Genomic DNA, 22,414 nt, shown 5'->3' on the forward strand with positions numbered 1-22,414 from the left:
AATAATTAGATTACGTGGAGATGAAAAAGAAATAAGTCAACTTATTATGATTTAATAATTTCAGTTGTTAGATGCCATAAGATAATCATCTTATATCACCAAAATCCAGGTCAGTTTTCAAGTTGAAACTACTTAAAATTAAAAAAATTAACATTTAAGTCAACACATTTACCACGTACTTAGGTATGTTCAGAAGGGGTTTTGTGGAGATTTTAGTAAGTTCAATAGTTGAAATCATGAGCCAGTTGAAACTAGACCAAAATGGTAAACCCGAAAGCACTGGACGGCCATTTCGTTCTAGTATGAAACCGTTCAATGCCGAATCAGTGGTCTAAAGGATAGGCGCTCGCGCTCGAGACTGATAGGTCCTGGATTCGAATCTCGCGGGGTGCTGGATCGTGGATGCGCACTGCTGAAGAGTCACATACTAGGACGAAACGGCCGTCCAGTGCTTCCAGGTTTTCCATGTTGGTCAATTGACTTCAATTGACTCATGATTTCAACTACTGAACTTAGCTATGTGCCACATTTTAATTCTGAAGGCTAATGATACGACCTGGTTGCCTATATCGAAGAAGGTGGAATGCGTTTTGAACGTGGGACTTAATGCCCAAAATTCGAACGCCTTAATCAATAAACCACCATTCTACATTCATTGAACGTTATTTACTTAGAGTCTATAAACTCAAAGTAGACTAATTTAGCTACTTTAATCTAAGAACCATACAAACTAATCGCTTAGTAAACAACGGTAATAACACAGAACAATGATAATATCATATTGTTATATGATATATTCTAAAAATTATGGTCTATTTATTTGTATGGTTAAAAACTGATTATATGAGATAATGCTGTCAAAAGTTTCATAAACCAACATTGAAACATAAATATCTAAAGGTAGGCTTCCAGCATCAATATGTAGGAAATCGAATTTTTTCACAAGACATCCTTCTGTTAATACTTTGCGAAGTTCATTGTATTAGTATCCTGAATAAAATTTGATTATGAATGTTTCAGCTATAGGGGAATTGTTCAAAACAGATGAGAAATTAAGTATGAAGAAAATAACGTACTTTCACAGGACGTGGATGATGTCGTCTAGTTATTCGAAATACAATTACAATGAATACACATGAACCAATTGCAAGCCATTGTACAAAGCCAAGATATGTTATTAATGAATAAATATCACCAACAAGTAGATAACATAATGATGTTATGCACTAAATTAATAACAGAGATTTAAAAAAAGAAAGAAAGTAGAAAGCTTTATAAAGATATATAGTTTTGATAAACAATAAACAATAAAGTCGTATATGATTGAGATCATGAACCGATTGATGTTAGACCACCTTTGGAAACCTGGAAGCCCTGAACGGCCGTTTCGTCCTACTTCGGGACTTCTCAGCAGTGCGCACCCACGACGCCGTCCGCGGGATTCGAACCCAGGGACTTCGGTCTCGCTCACGAACGCTTAACCTACTGGACCACTGAGCCCGCATCCAATGGTGTTAGTATCTAACATCAACCAATCCACAAAATTGCGCGACCATCTTCCATTGTACCGAAGTAGGTACCTGTCTCTACCCGACGTGGATTAGCTCCACTGGTCCCGGCTTCTCACTAGAACTCCGAGAATTCCCTTACGAAGCTAGTCACTAGTGAGCGCATGTTAATTACTAGTATAGGGGTTGTGAAGATTATTAAGTTTTTGATTGAGATCATGAACTGATTGATGTTAGACATTCGTCAACTATTCTTTGAATAAAAAGATTTATTATAAAAATTGTTCAGTATAAAGTTAGTTTACATCATTAACTTAAACCGACAGAAAAAGTATTTACAATAAATGAGTTCTGAATGACCATTTCATTCTAGCTTGAGAGTTGAATAGTAGTAGTAGTTGGATTTAGTCGGGATAAAACCTGATTACAAATTATTGCGATGAGCCCTCAATCTTGAGAAAACTGATGCAATTTGTAGGATTCGGACCTACACCATCCAGTTTCATAATTTCAGGCGCTACCGTTGAACTGTTCGAGTAATAACGTCTACCCAAAGGATTAAGATATTTACACTGACTGGTCACTGAGTGGTTAGCAATTTTATATTTGTTTAGCTTTTAGTGCTGATCAGACTCTACCAAAGCACACTTATAACTCTGGGTCTATTTCCTTCGGTTTTTGTAGATTCTGACATACAAACCTAATGTTGTAGTACTTGAAATGTAATGCTGAATCACAAAGCAATGCGAAAGAGTTGTCCTCCACTGACTGATTACCACAAGTTGTCTCATCAGTTTATCAGTGATCGCAATTCGCTACAAACTACAATAAAGTGTATGAAAATTAATTTTACAAATTATAGTAAAATGTATTGGCATAAAAAATTATATGATAAATTCGATGATATTAAAATTGAAATTCTCTTAATTGAATTATTAAAGATAACTGTAAGATATTACTAAGATAATAATGTAAGATATTGTTAAATAACTCGACAATTGGACAAAGATAATGATGGTGATTGAAAGAATTTGTGCTCAAATTGATGTTATTTACATTCACATTTGAAATGATTACTAAGAAGCGGATACCATACCAAATAGGAAACTGTCCAACGTACTACTGTTAAACTAAATAGAGTTAAACATCACTTAACATTGAAGTAACGTCAGATTTACAAAGGAACTGAAAGGAAGTATTATCTATCAGTAGATATTTACATTTAGTCAAAATATTACAATCTAAATTAGAGAATTTTGGTTAATCTTTAAACTGTTTCATTCCTAATGTTATAATTAATAAGATAAATTCCGCTGTTTTAGATTTATTATGAACAGCTAGCTGTAATCTGACAGCTTCCAGCCTGCTACGAATTCAAATAGAATCACTATACAGTGAATGATAATAGTTGTCAATTCATCTGTTATTTGGAGAAACAATAAACGACTGTGCTGGATTTCGTGCATCAAAAAAAGTTAGGGACGAAATTCTTCAGTGAAACGTTAATGAATAATGCTTATTCATTGAAGTTCATAAACCGCTGGAAGGGTTGCAATACGATTAGACCGATGACGTTTCTGGCACCCAAAAGCGAGTTTACATTATATCACCATTTAGAGGTGATTCAAATAGTCTCATGTTAAATTAGCCATCAACTTGTGGTGGTCCAGGTCTATCTCCACAAACTAGACATTTTATACAGCTCAACTTGTCATTATTGAAAAGACAACGTCTATGTTTCACCAAAAACTCAAACAGCACATAAGCGATTGTACCTATCAATTTACATGTATGTGCAGAATCACGTACATAGGGAGGAACAATCGTGATCTGCAAGAAAGGGTGGCGGAACGCACATCTAAATGGCTGCAGAAACAAATAAACTCCAATGATGAAATAAGATCACAAGATAGACAGACATATATCTCTATTCGGAAACATTTGGTTGAGACTGGTTATAGGGTTGATGTCAAGCCAGCGTTTGTAGTATTTTAAAAAAGTCTTCAAGGATGTATACTAAGGTGTATTGAAGCCTTCGCTATACGGAAACTGAAGCCCCCTTTATGCGTTCAAAAACGATTTGTCCTTACCCTTAACCTACCCTGGTAATACTGATTTATTATCCAGAGTGGTTATCAGATTGCTTTTATGTACTTTATTTTGATTTCCTTCGTTACGGCTTACTTTTAATCTCTTTACTTGACCTTTTATTTTTCACATAAAAGTGTTCTTACCATGTATATTATGTGTGATCAGATTGTTCGAAATGTATTGCGCAAATATATCACATAATTCTGATAAAATTCGTCTTCTCATTGTTTTATCGATAAACGTTAGTTATTAGTTTTGATAAATGATTAAAAATGGCATTTAATCACTGATGTAAACTGTTTGAATTAATATAGTACCATCATTAATGAATTGAACATAAATTACTTACTCACGCCTGTTACTCCCAATGGAGCATAGGCCGCTGACCAGCATTCTCCAACACACTCTGTCCTCGGCCTTCATTTATAGTTCTATCCAATTCTTGTTCATTCCGCTCATGTCTATCTCCATTTCCCGGCGTAATGTGTTTTTTGTCTTCCTCTTTTCCTTTGGTTTTGAGGATTCCATGTGAGGGCCTGCCTTGTGACACAGTTGGGTGCTTTCCTCAATGTGTGTCCTATCCACTTCCAGCACTTCTTCCTGATTTTTTCCTCCGCTGGGATCTGGTTTGTTCTCTCCCACGGTAAGTTGTTGCTAATAGTGTCCGGCCAACGGGTCCGATGTATTTTGCTTAGACAACTGTTAATAAACACCTTTATCTTCTGGATGATGGCTTTCGTAGTTCTCCAGGTTTCCGCCCTATACAGTAGAAATGTCTTGACATTTGTATTGAAAATTCTGACTTTGGTGTTGGTTGACAAACAGTCGTTTTGAGTTCCAGATGTTCTTCGATTGAAAATATGCTGCTCTTGCTTTGCCGATCCGAGCATTCACATCTTCACCAGATCCACAGTGTTCATCAATGATGCTGCCCATATATGTAAAGGTTTAAACATCTTCCAAATCTTCTCCGTCAAGTGTGATTCGTTTGTTGCATGCTGTGTTGTATCGGAGAATCTTGCTTTTCCCTTTGTGTATGTTGAGACCTACTGCTGCTGACGTTGCCGCTACACTGGTTTTCCCTTCTGCATTTGTTGTTGCGTGTGCGATAGAAGAGCCAGATCATCTGCGAAGTCTAGATCGTCCAGTTGCATCTTAGCTGTCCAGTGTATCCCGCGTTTCCCTTCAGATGTTGACATCTTCATGATCCAGTCGATCAATTATCCAATTATTCAATTGACCATAAATAATAAACATTAATTATTATCCCATCCAACAACTAATATTTAGCTTATGAAACAATAGTATAAAAATGAATTTTCTGTTAAATTATTGTAAAATACACTATAAACATTTTAATAATCATAAACTTACTGTAAATACAACAGCTGAAATTGGTGTCATTCTATCCATATGTAAAAAGCATAATAATTTAGGCATTTGATTCACTTGACTTGCAACAAAAAACATACGTGATGTTGTCATTACTGTACCATTGACACCACCAAATGTAGATAATGCTACAAATATAGGCATAATCCACCACATTACTCCATAAATTCTTACAGAAAATGTCTATTGAGTATAAAAAAGAAGAAAATTTATTGAAGGGCTCAATCAACATTTTAAAATTAGATTAATAATGATATCTAAAATAGCAGATAACTTGTATAAATATTAAAACAAAAAAAGAAGAAATTATCAAGTTAATGATCATAGAAGATTTGACGAAACTCCACAGTGACTTCCTTCTTCAAATTGTCTTGTTATATTTTGCAATTCTTTCAAGTTCTCTTGGAATTACAGCCATGTGAAGAAAATCATTTCGAGAACCCACTTACTTACTTACTTACTTACTTACTTACGCCTGTTACTCCTCGTGAAGGAACATAGGCCGCTCACAAACCCACTTAATATGTGTGTAATTAATTAGCTGTAAAAGACAAGCGATCAGTTGACCCGGCAACAAATAAATATGTGATAAAAGAAAATATATTTGGCTCCGGAAGGAAGTACTTTTGATTTTGATTTCAACACTGATTTATATTTCATGAAATAATACTTTGGAAAATGAAATAAAACACCGAGACATTTAAATCTCATTTATTTTAACTCAATTGTGTATAAACTTGAAAGTAACCATTAAAAACAATAACCTATTGCTTGTCCAATTAATAGAGTTTTAAAATTGACAACGAATAAAGTACCTTGAACAATAGACTAGTTAACATGTGTTTCATCCTATCGTTGAAGCGAACGGTACTAGGTTCGATTCCCAGAGTGAAAGTGAACTTTGGGATGCAGGTACATCTAGCCGACGAGTCCCAAATGGGACGAAATATTCGTCTTGGATTCCACTGCTAGCCACTATGCATCTTTGCTTAGAATGCATGAAACTTAAGGCAATATCGAAGTAATTCGCACAGGATGCACATATACAAAAAAGAGATTGGTCAATTTCAGCGCTTAACAACGATGGGAAGATTCAAGCAAACAATACCAAGTAAATTCAATAAACTTTATGTTAGTAAAAAGTTAAGAAAATATTACGAAAACAAATAAGCAGAATAGGTGAACAATCTAATACATTCCTGATTACAACTTACAATGGCTACAGCTGGTGTAGTAAGTATTTCATAAGGTGAGACTACTGTCACATAGGCTACATTAGCCATGGTGTATATGAATGTTACGAGAAGACAAGAAATAATTATAGCCAATGGTAAATCACGGCGAGGATTATTCATTTCTTCAATCATACAGTTTAAGTAATTCCAACCAGAATATGCAAATAATCCAACATAAAATGCTTTAGTTATTGCACCTGGACTCCAGTCAGAATTATCAAATGCGCCAACAAGACCATCGACTTTGCCTACATTACGGGGACAAAAGAAGTGAAAACATTTTATGAAACAATAACGACATATCTGTGATTAAGAAGCATCACCTATTAAAAGACATTACCATTTCACTCTTTCAGCAAATATTAGTCAAACTCAAAAATTTTCCTAAACTGTACAGATTTACCTTACGAATGTGATGTGAACAAAGAAACAAAGAATTCATGACAAACAACTGAAGCTATATACAGGGTCGTTATTTCACCTAATTCAAAGTTTGTAAAATACTAACATTTAGTTTTGTTCACAGTTCATTCTATAGACCATAAGCTTTCGTTTGATGTATCATTCATTGACATTCCCTTTTTTGTTCCAAAAATATTGTAATTTTAACAACCTCTTGTACTTTATTCATCTAGTATAATGCCCAGTATTTTTCTGATTGTTTATGCCGTCTAGTTGTGTTAGTTATCTATTTATTCATGTATCTTTTTACACTAATCTGAATCGAGAACAAATCGAGTGGTGCTCCATTTGAAACGTCTTCTCTCTCAATCCACTTTGTCAAGCAAACAGGTCATATCACAGCTTTCGTCTCTCTACCGAGGAACGTTAGTTTAAATTCGGACTCACGTATCCTAGCCTCAAGTTTCAACCAGTAGGCTTATGGTGTCAAGGTCTTACCCTAGATCGAGACAATGTCTTTCCTGTATATTATTGGATAAACAGATGAAGAACAGAATGAAGGTTTTCAAGTACTAAAATTCAGTTACATAAGTCTTCAAGATGATAAACTCTCATATATTTGACACTCACTACATAGAAAGAACAACTGTACCATATGGCTAATTGTGTTGAACATAATAGATTTACCCTAGTGATGCAGAACACCTATCACTGACATTCACCAGTAATTCATAACAATCCAAACTGCATCAACATTATTTCATATTAAAAATACATAAAACAGACATTATTGACGATAATAGATAAAAATTGCATAATAATCATAAAGTGATTAGAATTATAAATGTTAATTATTAGAAAGTGATTCCAATTATATGAGTGAGTAAGTACAATGAATTCATAATATAAACTAGAAAGATACATGAGTAGTTATAGTTTTTATACTGAATATTCATTAAAGTTTTATGCCTAGAGATACAATAAGTTCATCTTATATAAAACATATCATGATTGAAATTGCAAAAACATATTAATATGCAGGATCTATAAAAATAAACTCTTTACAGATCATTATTTCTAATGTTTCAATTCTATACCTTTATAACTCACCACTATTAAGTACATATTACACCGAGTTTTTCTTAAAAATTTATGATTATTATTATCATCTCACGAGGTGGGATCGTGGATGTGTACTGCTGAGAAATCTCACAAGAGGACGAAACGGCCATCCACTGGGTCCAGGTGTTCCATGGTGATCTAGCTTCAATTAACTCGTGATCTCTGTTGAGGACGTTAGATCCCCAGAACTCACTTGGAAAAGGTTCTAATTTTGTAATATTATTCTGAAATTTTCAATTATATGTTTACGCGCCAGCAGACACTTAGTTAACCTACAGCTTACATTTCTCATTTGGAAATCCTTGACTGTCAATGGTTGACGGTTGTTTTAGTATGTTATTTTGTGGCTCTCCTAAGAGCATTTCTACCATAATATAAATAAGCTTGATTTGTGTGCTTTAGTGACCTCGTATTTTCTGTGTGCTTGTAGAATACATTCTTTATGCCTCATCAAAACTTCTTAATCTAGTTCACAGGGCCGGGGACAACGGATTAGAATAGCCTATCGTGTGAGTGTATCTTTGACTTTCGTTCCGTTTACCGAGTAAAGTGAACTCATAGTAACATTCAAACATATTAATCTGAACCACTGAAATTACTATAATATCCACACAAAAAACAACCCTTCTGTATGAAAGGGTTAATTATATCTACTAACCAATTCATATTGATCATTTTCTCAAAATTATTGAAAGAGAGAGAGAAAAACAAAAGGAATTAAAAATAAGTTTAAATAATGTAAATGTTGATCATTGAAATGAATATACATATATCACATACATATATATCATGTATGTATATAAAGAAGTGACATTGATGATAGATGACAGTATTACATAACTATTCGATGAATCAATTGTAAAATAAATATCTAGAATGATTATTGTTACTGGGTTATTTTTTTTATTGTATCCAAGTTCAGACAGATTGAGGTGAACCGAGATAGAAAACAAAACAAAAAAAACAAACAAACAAACATAAAGCGCATTAGCAACTAAAGAAATGAAATAAACCTTTTTTTTAAATAAACTAGTATTTATTTTAAAAAATCAAAAAAAATTTTTTTCTCGATTTTATTTATTCATAGTTTATAATAAACAACCATAACTGTTTGTATGAATACAACAACAACAACAATAACAATAAATAAATAAGTTCTATGACAATCTTCTCTCTCTAAAATTCATCTATTTCAATTATTCTATCATATAGAGATTACTATGTATGTTATCATTGATAGTCAGTTATAAATAATGGATAACAAATATGTAATGATATCAATTCATGACAATTTACATAAGTAAGAATAAGTAGTTTACAATCAAAGATTAAGATTATCATATGGATCTCAATCAAGATATCTGTACTTATATAAAGGATTTAGTTAAATTATTGATAGTAAAGGCAAATGTTAAATTATCAGGAGGGGTTTTGTGGAGATGTTAGTAATTCTAATAGTTGGAATCATGAGTCAATTGGATCTAGACCACTATGGAAAACCTGGAAGCACTGGACGGCCGTTTCGTCCTAGTATGAGACTCCTCAACAGTGAACCCAAGACCTACCAGTTTCGCGCTCAAGTGCTTAACCACTAGACCACTGAGCCGGCCGGCATCGAACGGCGCTAATGTATAACTTCAGCCAATCCACGAAAGTGCGCCACCATACACCATTGTCTTCAGTGAGCTGATATCTCACAACAGACCTGGTTGAACTCCACTGGTCACGGCTTCCCACTAGAACTCCAGAAAATGCTTCTTAAAGTCAGTCACTAGTGAGCAGAAGGGATTTTGTGAAGATTTAAATTGCTCATTTTATTCCTATTTTTTAGCTTCTAATAACATCTATTTGTTTGTAATATTTGAGGTAAGAAATAAGTGTGAAAGTAAAAATAGTATACTGATTACTGTCACAATCGAATTAGTTGAAGTTAGACATTAACACCGTTCGATGCCGGCCGGCTCGGTGGTCTAAAGGACAAGCGCTCGCGTTCGAGACTGATAGGTCCTGTGTTCGAATCTCGCAAGGCAGGATCGTAGATGTGCACTGCTTAGAAGTCCCACAATAGGACGAAACGGCTATCCAATGCTTCCAGGTTTTCCATGGTGATCTAGCTTCAATTGACTCAGGATCTCAACCATTTAGATTACCATAATATTCTCAAAAACCCTTCTGATATAATCGAATAAGTTTAAACATTAACCAACTGAACAAGTCAAAAATCTTTAAAAGGTTGAAAAGAACACTAGATTACTGTATATTAATCATTGGTTCAAGAAATATCTTTCCCTATAGGATTTAATTACTTAAAGTTATGCTAATATGGTATAACATCTAGAATATAAAAAAATTCGTTAATGAGGATAGATATTACGCAACTATATATGTGAACAACTATGATAACACATTGGTGGAAATGATATTATGTTGTTTAACAGGTTTCAGAAACAATAACTTGCAAGGAGATAAATTTTGGTGTGTTTTATTAAATCTGTATGGAACTAAGCAATAACTCAACTTTTAAAACAATAGTTATTTCATCCTATCTTATGTTCACTAGCCACTACACTAGTAGCGTTTTTTGACTCAAACATTATTCACATTACTGATAAGATGAAACTTATCAAATAAATGAAATTACCAAATTCGTACCATATAAATTGGGATTATACCTTGATGTTAAATTTCACTATATTCAAGCCAGAACTAAAAAGTAAATTTGAAATTTACTTGATATTGTTTACTTGGATCTTCCCAATGATGTTTAAGACTGCAACTGATCAGTCTGTTATTGGCATACTGTACGGATTGCCTCAATATTACCTTAATTCACAAGCATTCTAAGCAAAGATGGATAGTGGTTAGCAGTAGAATCCATGACGCGCATTTCATCCTATCTTTGAAGCGATTGGTACTGGGTTCGAGTCCCGGGGTGAACATGAACTCTGGGATGCAGGTACCCTAACCCAGCTGACGAGTCCTAAATAGGACGAAATGTGTGTCCTGGATTCCACTGCTAGCTACCATCCATCTTTGCTTATACATTTGAAATGTTTTTCAAGTTAATCCAACTACATTTTTAAAAAAAAACGCAACAAAGTAAATAAAATAAAAATAATCCCGGTTAATTAGTAAATAAAAACGAGACTTTTAAACTTTTTGTTGTTGTTGTTTAAATTACGTCTAGTCACTTTAATATTGAAGGACAATTTTATTGTATTGAACATTAGTTTAAATGGTATAACAAGTATTTAATAACCATAATATTTGAATTACATTATTATGGTTAAACAACTGATGAATATGAAATAATTTAATGATCAAGTTAAATTTAATGATCAACAATTAGTCTATACTTGTGTAATATAGGCTTCTTTAGGTGAACGTCTAAATACATATTGTCTGAACGAACACAAATATTGATAATAATAAATTGTATACCTGTTTAATAAAATAATGAAAGTATTTAGATCAAGTAGCTAAATGGATAACGTAATGGAGTTTAAAGCACTCAGTATTGAAGTTAATCATATGAGTACACCGGTAAATTCAGATGATCAGTTTAAAGTAGAATGAAATACGAATTCTTGATTTCACTGTTTGCCAATATTCAAGAATACATAATTAACAGATGGTGGATATAAATGTACAGTACTTCACCAATGATTAGTATAGCCAATAATTCATTATCACTTCTGTCTAAAAATAAATGCTTTGCAATGCTGACTAGTGTTGGAGACGGCCAAACCAAAACGTGTCATCAATCTATAAAGTCACTAACTTCTGGTCTGAACCATGTTGGTAGATGCAAACTACTTGGGTGCGATCCACGTCACTATCGCAACCAATGGTTGGTGACTCTGTGTCACATGCCTCAGAATCGATCACAATAGCGTAGGTGTATACAATCCTTGCGTTCTCTTAAACTGTGAGATTAAAATTACTTTATACCTTTCTTTCTGCTAACTAATCCTTTCTCCCTGTATCATATCCTTATATGAATTTTTTTATTCCATCATTGAAGTAATTGCTTCGATGAACTTGGTGTTCATCTTGTCGTTCTAATGAGGCATGGTGACTTCGACCGATGCACATATGTACCTGGTCCTACGTTGCAGAAGACTGACTGAAAAACAAATGTTTTAAACAATAAGAATAGACGGATATGTTTTCATGAAAACTATATTCAGTAGGCATATGAATTATGTGATACTGTTTGAAGAGATCTGTGTATTGTCTGTTAGTCTTATTGTAGTTGCATCAACTAAGACAATTTAGCATTATCATCTAGTCGTAAGCAAGATAGAAAGTTCATTATTTATCTAACTGTTAGTTATCATCAGTGTGATAACGAAAATAGTAACCAATATATCATAATATATAACTCGTAGAGTGGAAAATATTAACTAATTGTCTTGTTTAGATATACGTTTGGGTCTGATGGCTGATAAAACTATAAAACTATTAGTCTATAGGAAGTTAACCTAGAGTAGTTTAAATCTAAACATTCACAGATTTTGTCCGTTAAAAAATTGAGGCTTAGTGAAATGACTCTTCAACAGAGTTCAGTGATTCTGTACAACAGACATGATTGAAGAAGATACAGAACTGCTGATTAAAATATTGATATTAAACGTATGTCTATTGAAGCTAAAATCAAAATCACTTCTTACTTCTGTTTTGAAGAAAAGGGTGTATATTACCATGCAGAGGAGAAGTAAACAGCATAATTGTGAAACGGAAACTAAAAGTAGCTATAAAAGAAATATATGGTACTAAATTGATTGTTATCTAGACGATAAGATTTATGGTTTCGAATAGACATTATCATTGTATAAGTGGTTATTTCACATTACACTGGATTTATCAATTCAAAAATAAGTGAACACAAACAGAGATGAGTAGTCGAGTAATCTAATCAATGGTAGTGGAACGTTTACCTAAATGACCTCATAATCACTTGGTGTTGAATCCTTCGACAAAAGCAAGATGCAGAAAACAATATTTCCAAATAGAGAAACACAATCAAAACAAGCTATTCTACTGACGTTAAAACATCTTCAAAGGTTTTTTACATAAATTACCAATGGCAAATTCTTAAATTCGTGAAAGCCTTGACCTCCGAAAAATTGAACTTTTGTGTTTACAAAAAACCTTGAGTCTGTCATGATAATCTTCTATCTATTTTAATGTCTAGAATGATATGATCACTTGTTCATCCTAGATTATATCATTCTCTCTCTTCTTCATTTCCAATTACCATGTTATATTTATTTGACCTTTTATTTGTCACTTGACCTTCAATAGCTTAGTATAAATGTGTTCAGATATATAGTGCATATGCTTCATATGCTTTTTAGACCAATTCCATCTTAATACCCTATTAAGATAACCATCGAATCCATTATCCTAAGTTTAAAATTTCCAAATGTTTTTTAGGTATATGTTAAAATAAACTGTCTAATACATGGTGACTGTAAATAGATGCTTGTTGACTGGTTTTATCCTTATGAGAAATCTTGTTGAGATATTAAATATGATCTACTGACGATACTTTAAATATAACAAATCCGGATGATGCATTGAGAAGACGAAGGTGATCAGAATAATGTGTTAATATTTACCCATTACATTTCGAATAGTCTGATCATACTAATACTTGTTAAAACGTTAGATATGAAAAACATAAGATCAGCTAGACAAATTAAAAAGTGAAAGGAAACAAAGATAATAGTAAATGACACACTATGAAACTCACTACTCTGGTGAGAAATATGTATTGGCAGGGTAGGTTAAAAGTAAGAAAATGTTTTTGAACACTTAAAGGTGAATTCAGTTTTCGTATAGTCAAGAATTCAATAAATTTTAATATACGCCCTTGAAAACTTGCACAAAACTACTAAGGTTAATTTGACATCGACCCTATAACCACTCTCAATCAAATATTTCAGCCATAAGAAACTAGAAGGTAGATGAAACATTCAGTTAGACAAAAATGCTTCTGAAGCATATCCCTTTTGGCTTTCAGATACAGAGTATAGTTATCTTGTTGGTTCCAACTACTAGGATTAAACCATTTCACAAAATGCAACTAGGGATCAGCGTCTTCATGGTCTGGTCGAACACATGCAGACAAACTAGTTTTCTCATACAATTTATCAATGATGACTAGTTTAAAATCTATGATGGTATTACTTGAAACGATAATTAACCCGGTTAGGTATGATGAAACTCTTTGAAACAAGCATATAAGAACACAATTTGCAAAAGTGGTACAGGTACGCGTAATGATTTACCAACACTTTTAATGTTTAGGGACTAATTAAACCATCATATTGGAAAAGTGAAAACAGATAAAATGATGTTGAGCATATTAGCTAAATACTCAGATAGCTGATGTGAAGTCTCACATCAAATAAACAAACTAAGCATCGATTACCTGTCTCTTATAAACATGTATATTTGTTTGGGTTCTCTTTCTCATTTAGAGAAAATCTGTTCATTTATTGAGTTAGTAATGATCTATCTATATAGCATGATAAAAATGGTTGGAATTAAATTAAAAGACGAAGATTATCAGAACTATGTGATATATTAGCGCAATACATTTCGAACAATCTGGTCACACATATACTTGTTAAGAGCATTTATATATATATATTATGTGATTACATATCTGAAAACAATTTTCAATCACGTGTACCTGTAAAACTTCTTAAAGATTTACTATTACTATGTACTGACAAAGTTCAGTTCACTTTTGAAGGTGAATACTTTCGTCAGATTGATGGAGTTGCTATGGGTAGTCCGCTAGGACCATTACTAGCAGATGTGTTCATGGCACATGTTGAAAATCAGACTGATGAATTAATCGGAAACATGTCACTTTATGAGAGATATGTGGACGATATCTTAGTTGTTTGTGAGAAAAAAGAGGATATGTACGGTTTATTAAATAAACTCAACACTCTCCAAAACCATATTAGTCTCTCATGTGAAGAAGAGAAAAACGATCAGCTTCCCTTCCTAGATATACTCCTGAGTAGACGAGAAGATGGTTCAGTAAAGCGATCTATTTTTAGAAAACCAACGTGGACAGGTCAATATCTTAGTTATTATAGTTATTGCCCTGTGCAATACAAACGTGGTTTGATAAGGTGTCTTTTCAACAGACTCGACCGTATTTGTACCAATGACGCCATTGATGATGATGTAAAGTTGTTAAATAAAACGTTAATAGAAAATGGCTATCCTCTGAAATTCATAAATAGATGGAAAGTCCATGGTTCAGCGAGACCTACTGTAGCCTCGGTAGAGAAAAAGCCTGTCTACATCACCTTACCATTCAGAGGTGATTCAAATAGCCTTTTACTGAAACAACGACTTAAATCAGTCATCAATAAAACCTATTGCGCAGCAAAGGTCATCATCAAAGAAAGAACAAGGTGCATGCTTCATTCAAAACCTAAAGTACATGGAAACGATTGCGTCACATCCCACTGTGTTTACCAATTTAAATGTGTGTGTGGTCACACATACATAGGGAGGAGTAATCGTGATCTCAACATTAGGGTGAGTGAACATGTACCCAAATGGCTTCAGAAACAAATACAATCAAGTGAACCGATAAGAGCAGAGGATAAACATCCATCATCCTCTATTGCTAAACATATAATTGAAACAGGTCACAAGATTGATCTAAATTCAGCTTTTGTAGTGCTGTATAAAAGTGTAAAAGGGCGTATACTAAGGTTCATTGAAGCCTTAGCCATACGAAAATTCAAACCCCCTTTATGTGTTCAAAAACAGTTTGTTCTTACCTTAAACCTACCCTGGTAATATTGACTTATTATCCAGAGTGATTAGGTTTCAAATTGTGTTCACATTATTATTATTATTACTCTTATCATTATCCTTATCTCATCTTACTCCATTTCCAGTCTAGTTGACCCTTTATATTTATATATCAATGCTCTTAACAAGTATATGTGTGGTCAGATTGTTCGAAATGTATTGCGCTAATATATCACATAGTTCTGATAATCTTCGTCTTCTCATTGCATTATCGAAATTTATCAAAGGGACTAATTGTTTTAAATTAAAAGAAATGACAGCATTTTGTTTAAGTAAATCCTCAAGTTTAGGTGATAAGAATCATTAAAACTTCTTATTTCATTTGAACTACTTCCTACAATAATTCATATTATTCTACACTTCTAATTGAAATGATCTACTGGTTTAAAGAACTAATCCTATTCAATTGTTCTTTAATTTAAACAAAAGTTATTATGGTATATTGTCATCAACCTATAACTCTCTAAATCAATATGAAAAGTAGATTAGAATATGTAGAATCATATCTCATTGAAACATAATATAATGAAACATTTAAAGAGGAAGAATGTATTTGTAAATCCAACATTTCACTTGGCAATCTGGTTCAAACTTTTTCAACGAAATAGAATCACAAACATCAACATTATCGAATATAAATAGATACCAGATTACCAGGCGAAACGTTGAATTTACTTCAAAATTCATTCGCTAAGATTTTACTTATACCTATTCTTTCTCCTTAATATCTTACATCAACTGGGCATCCCAAAATACTGTGAAACTATTCGATCAAATTTAAACGAAAGTTCTTATCTAATTATAATGAACTATAAACTGTAAATTTATACTTCTAATTTTTTTTTAAATTTTATCAGACAAATAAATACCAAGTATCACGAATAATGATAATGATATTATATTATTATCCAATGGGTTATTATAAGAAAAAGGTGAAAGTTCATTATGTCTACATTCCTACAACAACAACAACACCACCACCACCCGCAACAAAAAAACATTTCAGCTTGCCAACATCTAAATGTAATAAAAATTTACATATGACTCATCAATAATAGTAACCACGACTAACAATAGTTTCTACCTCTCTAATTATATTTTCAATTTTATAAATCAATATTCATGATACCCGAATAATAAACATTAAAATATATAAGAAAATAAACAATGATTATTTAGGGAAGGAAGATATATCAATAATAATAATAATATAAATAAGTCAAGGTTACTATAAATTGATTCTAATTCAATTATAACTGCTGTTAATTAAATAGTTTTGGAAATTATTAAAGAAATATTGGAAAAATATTAATTCTATTGAAAAATTCAATTCTTGTTTTCAGTTTGTGATTACTATTAATAATAATATTTAAGCATATAAAGATTGGTACAAGGAGAGCTGGGATATTGTACGGTTGCCCAAACCGAAACAGGTGGTTTTCTAAGGGAGTCGCACCCTTAGCCTTTGACCTACAGACCTAATCCGCAAAGCAGTGGAGCAACGTCAGCAGATGCAGTTCCATAGTAGCCGGTGATCAGTAATTGCTTCATACGCTATTTGTTACTTCAGTATACTGGAGCTCATGTACACTATTGGTTTGGAATCAGGGTTTCTCAATTCCTCTAGGTGGGTCCTCCATATCTACCAACTCAGTTAAATCGCCGGACATCCGATTCTCGTCATCTCAATTTCGTAAACAACACCCCTTCTACGAGAAAAGCAGTGACTAGACTTCATGATTATAAAACCGTACACTAACCAGATACTTAAGACTCCCAGAAGTTAGTTTCAAAAAGATTTATTTTAGTAAAAGCTTGTAAAATAATATCTTCTTATTTAAATGTTATAAATTATTGTAGATTATTCTAAATATTTTATTTGCATTGGTTGTTTGAATCTTTCCATTGATGTGTTATGACTGCAAGTGATCAGTCTCTTTCTGATGTATGTTTATCCTGTGCGAATCGCCTTGATATTCCCATTAGACTACAAACATTATAATCAGAGATGGAGTAAATTCCAACCCTAGGATACAAATATATCCAGCTAACGAGTCTCAAATGAGACTAAACATGCATCTTGGATTCCACTACTAGTCATCAACTATCTTAGCTTAAATATTTTGGTTTATCTTTGATTCCCAATATATTATTTGAACTGATAAACTACCCGAATAAGTAAAGTGACTGAAACACATCAGAATTTTGATTTCTTTTCTTATTCTCATATATCTAAAATATCACTGTTCATCTTGAAGATTATGATGATGAATGATAATTTAAAGGTTTCAAATGAAACAAATTAAAGAGTAAATTTTCCAGTTTCCATTGTTCATCATCAATACAAAATCTTATTACTCTAAAAAAAAATCAATAAAAGAGTAACTTATCAATCTCCTGGTATAATCTTTTAAACTACACTTTTCTAATGTATACATGATTTATTTTTAGTTTGTTTTGTAGTTATTATCAATATTCAGATGAATATGATGGAGACGAAACTCTTTAAAACCAAAAACAAAACAAGTCCAATGAAGGAAAACTAAGTTTCAAACTTAAGCGTAAGTGTTTCGGAAGAGTTTTTGGCCTTAACTGGCAGATAACAATCATACCGGAAATTTCAAACATTATTCGATCCTTTACTGTAGTTGTTATGAGTTATTTATTGAGTTATTGAACAATTATAGACTTATGATACGAGATATTAGTCTTAAAACAAATCAAAGAATAATATGGTTGAAATCAGTATATGTTCAACTACTTACTTATCATTCTTTAATAGAGAAACATGAAAATTAAAGTATAAAATTTTAAACAATTAAAAGGATAAGAAAAAGAAACGATTCAATCCTTTAATAAGTAGTGTATAATTTTCATTTCTCAAAAATGAAATCCATTTCAAATACAAAGTGAACCACTTAAACAAAACCTATGAAGAACAGACAAGTATTATCATTATGGAAATGACAAATGCGTATGTGTGTGTGTGTGTGTAATTCAGTAAACATATTTTTCGCCTAAAATCAAAAATATAAATATTATTACTCTTTTTATCATTCAGTTATTCTGTTCTAACTGTTCTTTATAATCCATGATAATATTTTCATAATTTATGAAGAATTCAGTTAACTATGTAATATATATCAATTTCGTGGATTGGTTGATGTTAGACATTAACATTGTTGGATGCTGGCCGGCTCAGTGGTCTAGAGGTTAAGTGCTTGCGCGCAAGACTGATAGGTCCCGGGTTCGAACCTCGCGAGGCGGGATCGTCAATTCATGATCTGAACCATTGAACTATCAATTACTGTTGAAAATGATTTTGAATTTACACTTTCAATTTTAAGTTATTAGACTTTTTATTACTTATCAATACCAACAGTTGATGGTCTAATCAAGTGAATACAATTTTATTGAAATACAGCGTTAGAGGTTCATTAATGTATTTGCTTCAAAACCAGAAATAATCAAAAATGTTAATTTCACGTAAATATCCATACAATCAGAAATCAAACCTGTGATTATAAGTTAAACTATATCAATTCATTTCATTAAAATGCAGATAAAAATGTACTCCAGGAAATATCATTCAATATTCTAAAGTTTTTCATTGATAAGTTAGTTGATTATTTCAAGGAACTGATTACTTTATTCATACATTTTAATTATCAGTATGAGGTTGTATAGATTATTAAGTTTTTGATTGAGATCATGAACCGATTAATGTTAGAACACCATTGCAAACCTGAAAGCACTGGACGGCCTTTTCGTTCTATTGTGGGACTCCTCAGCCATTCAATACTTCCAGGTTTTCAATGGTGATCTGACATCAATTGACCTCAATCAAAATCATTTTAATTAATCGCTTTTACAATCAGTTTATTAGGTAGCAAAACAAAATAATAACATTCTACTTAGTGGTAACTATTTATTAAAAAAAAACTGGTTCTCAGAATGTTCCTATAATGTCCATATGTAATATACTGTTTAAAGAAAGCAATTTTCAGTAATGATGTTACATCATACCTCGATATTGACAAGACCATTTATTTATATATTTCAGTTGTTCATTGAAGAAATGTAACTTCTTCAAATAACCATTATTCGTAACTAATCAAAAGTCATCAAAATATGTAGGGTTCATTTAAATGCGAACATTCTAATATACACTTTTTGATTTCAATGTAATATCTGTCTTGTTGGTTGAAAGTTCAAATCTACTATCTATTGAATACAGTTTGTATTAGTGATGTGTTTAGAATGGTATAGATAAAAGTTTAAAAAAATTCATCAACGACTGATAACCAGTTTACAGGCCTCAGTTCCTGTTAAGATTGATAGAAGTATTAGGCAAAATATTCGTTAGGAATGACTAGACGACCTTATTGAGCGCATTCCTTAAATCAATTTATATTCAACAGTATTGATAAAATTTTACTTTACGATTTAAAAAACGTGAATTTCCCTGATTTTTACTACCTCAAGTCAACTTCTTAACTATGATTTACTAAAAATTATTTATACATCAGCATATTTAAATTGTTTGGTTCAAATTGTCAGTGTGATTACTGAGACTAGGTGAAATTGGTTGGAGTCAGTCACAATAGATTAATCCATTCACTCATTCTCTTCCTTTAATTCATCAGTTCCAGTATTCCTTCAAACATTCCCTTTTATTGTGTCTTCTCAAACCAAACTCTGTATGATTAATCTTTCGCACTATCGTTTCTATTACAAAAATTATTATAATTGATTCGACTTCTTTGTTATTCGTATTGTTAATATCACCTCGTTGTGGTGACATGATATGATAAGTTGAACCGAAAGACATTCGAACAAGGCTCTATATTGATCATAACTGACAACTTTTGCTTTTTTTCGAACGACTAATTCGTCGTTTATCTAAAAGTAATTTCTGTCTATTTAGATTAGATGGCATATGATTAGCATTCGGATCTAGAATGCGAGTTTCATCGTGTTATCCACCCACTTCATAAGTGAATGGTTATCTGGACTCAGTAACTAGGTGGGTAATGAGTCGACATTTGAGGCGAACGATACTGGGTACGAGTCCAAAAGTGAACATCAATTCGGATGCAGTACAGTCAGCTGATGCTTCCATAATAGGATGAAATGTATATTCTTGGTATTTTTACTAACCACATTCCATCTATTCTGCATTAACTTGTGTCATAATGGCCATTTCAAGGTCATGTTCAGAGAATGCACATATACTAATCAAGACTGATCAAACTTCAGTCAAAACATTAACCATGGGATAATCCAAATTATTTCGAATTGAATTCAATTCCTGTCTATCTCGACAAGATACTAATAACGGATTCACTTTAGTAATAACTGAATTGGATTTATTTCTTTACATAGAAATAAACAACATAACTCACTTTAATCGAAAGATCTTTTTTTTATATACTCTGGAAAAGAAATCAAGTAGGAAAATATGTGCACATTATCTAATCGATTTTAATAAACGTGTTTTCCCAGATTATAAAATAATTTACTAGATATTAGAGTAAATTTTAGATTTAGTAACGATGGAGATAAAAACAGAAGAATTGATTAAGATTGATCAAATGAATTTTTAAAGAAAAAAACATATTGGATGGATGGAAGTAATGAACAAGAAACTGGTATCTATCAGCAAAGGTTAACCACAAAATGTTAAAAAAACAAATATTATTACTTCTTACCAATAACTAGTCCTAGATTTAAAAGCTTGAATCTATGAACAACATGATTCTCATTGACTTCACATTTAGTCCCATAGAATATTATTCATGTGTTTTTATTCAATATTTAATACAGTATAATTTTAACAATGAGAAATAAAAAAGATTTTATAAATATTTCATTGCTTGAGATCATGAGTCAATTGAAGCTAGACCACCATAGAAAACCTGGAAGCACTGAACGGCCATTTCGCCGTAGTATGAAACTCCTCAGCAGGTCCATCCACGATCCCGCCTCACGAGATTCGAACCCAGGAACTATCAGTCTCCCTGAGCATCATCGTGGATGTGCACTGCTGAGGAGTCCCACAATAGGACGAAACAGCAGTCCAGTGCTTTCAGGTTTTCCATAGTGGTCTAGATTCAATTGACTTATGATCACAACCATTCAAGTTACTATAATATCCACAAAACCCTTCTGATATGAATTTTATAAATAGTTAAAACAATCTTATACACTAATGTTATATCAATGACAACACTTTTGAAAAGAGCAAGAACAATGATGATAAAGGGAATTATATGTATGAGACAACACATTTAATGATTTTTAAAGAAAAGAGAAAAAAAGAGCTTACCAAAACCAATTTGTACAAATCCAGTAATAATGATCATAATTAAAGCGGCTACTTTTGCATAAGTAAATATATCTTGAACAAATGTAGACATTCGTACAGAGAAGGCATTGATAAAACTTAATAAAACTAAAATAAAAATATATAGAAAGATAATAATTCAATTAATGGAATATACATGACCCATGTATAATATTACTGTAACAATGAAATTCGATGTACATGATTAATCTAAACAATAAAAAATAAACAAACATGTTTTATTTGGTTAGTCACTATCCATCTTTGCTTAAAAAGCTTGTGATTTGAGGCTATATTGAGGCAATCCGCACAAGATGCACATATGCCAACATGAGACTGATCAATTGCAATCTTAAATAACAATGGGAAGATACAAGTAAAACAACATCAAGTGAATTTAAACTTCACTCCATTGTACAAGCAAGTGGCTATCAGGACTCAATAGTTAAGTAGAAAACGCGATG

At 32.4% G+C, this 22,414-nt stretch overlaps 1 protein-coding gene across 1 annotated transcript in view; it reads right to left on the reverse strand.

Annotated features, from left to right (window-relative positions):
* SLC7A8_3 (Large neutral amino acids transporter small subunit 2) overlaps positions 1–22,414 on the reverse strand; it is a 36,599-nt gene that overhangs the window by 3,532 nt on the left and 10,653 nt on the right. The window contains exons 3-6 of the mRNA XM_051215415.1: positions 21,933–22,058; positions 6,206–6,474; positions 4,974–5,174; positions 1,077–1,226 (exon numbers count right to left, since the gene is read on the reverse strand). Of these exons, the coding sequence (XP_051065916.1) occupies positions 1,077–1,226; positions 4,974–5,174; positions 6,206–6,474; positions 21,933–22,058 (746 nt within the window). The remainder of the gene's footprint in view (positions 1–1,076; positions 1,227–4,973; positions 5,175–6,205; positions 6,475–21,932; positions 22,059–22,414) is intronic.

This window comes from Schistosoma haematobium, chromosome 4 (assembly GCF_000699445.3).
Source record: "Schistosoma haematobium chromosome 4, whole genome shotgun sequence".
Taxonomy (NCBI): domain Eukaryota; kingdom Metazoa; phylum Platyhelminthes; class Trematoda; order Strigeidida; family Schistosomatidae; genus Schistosoma; species Schistosoma haematobium.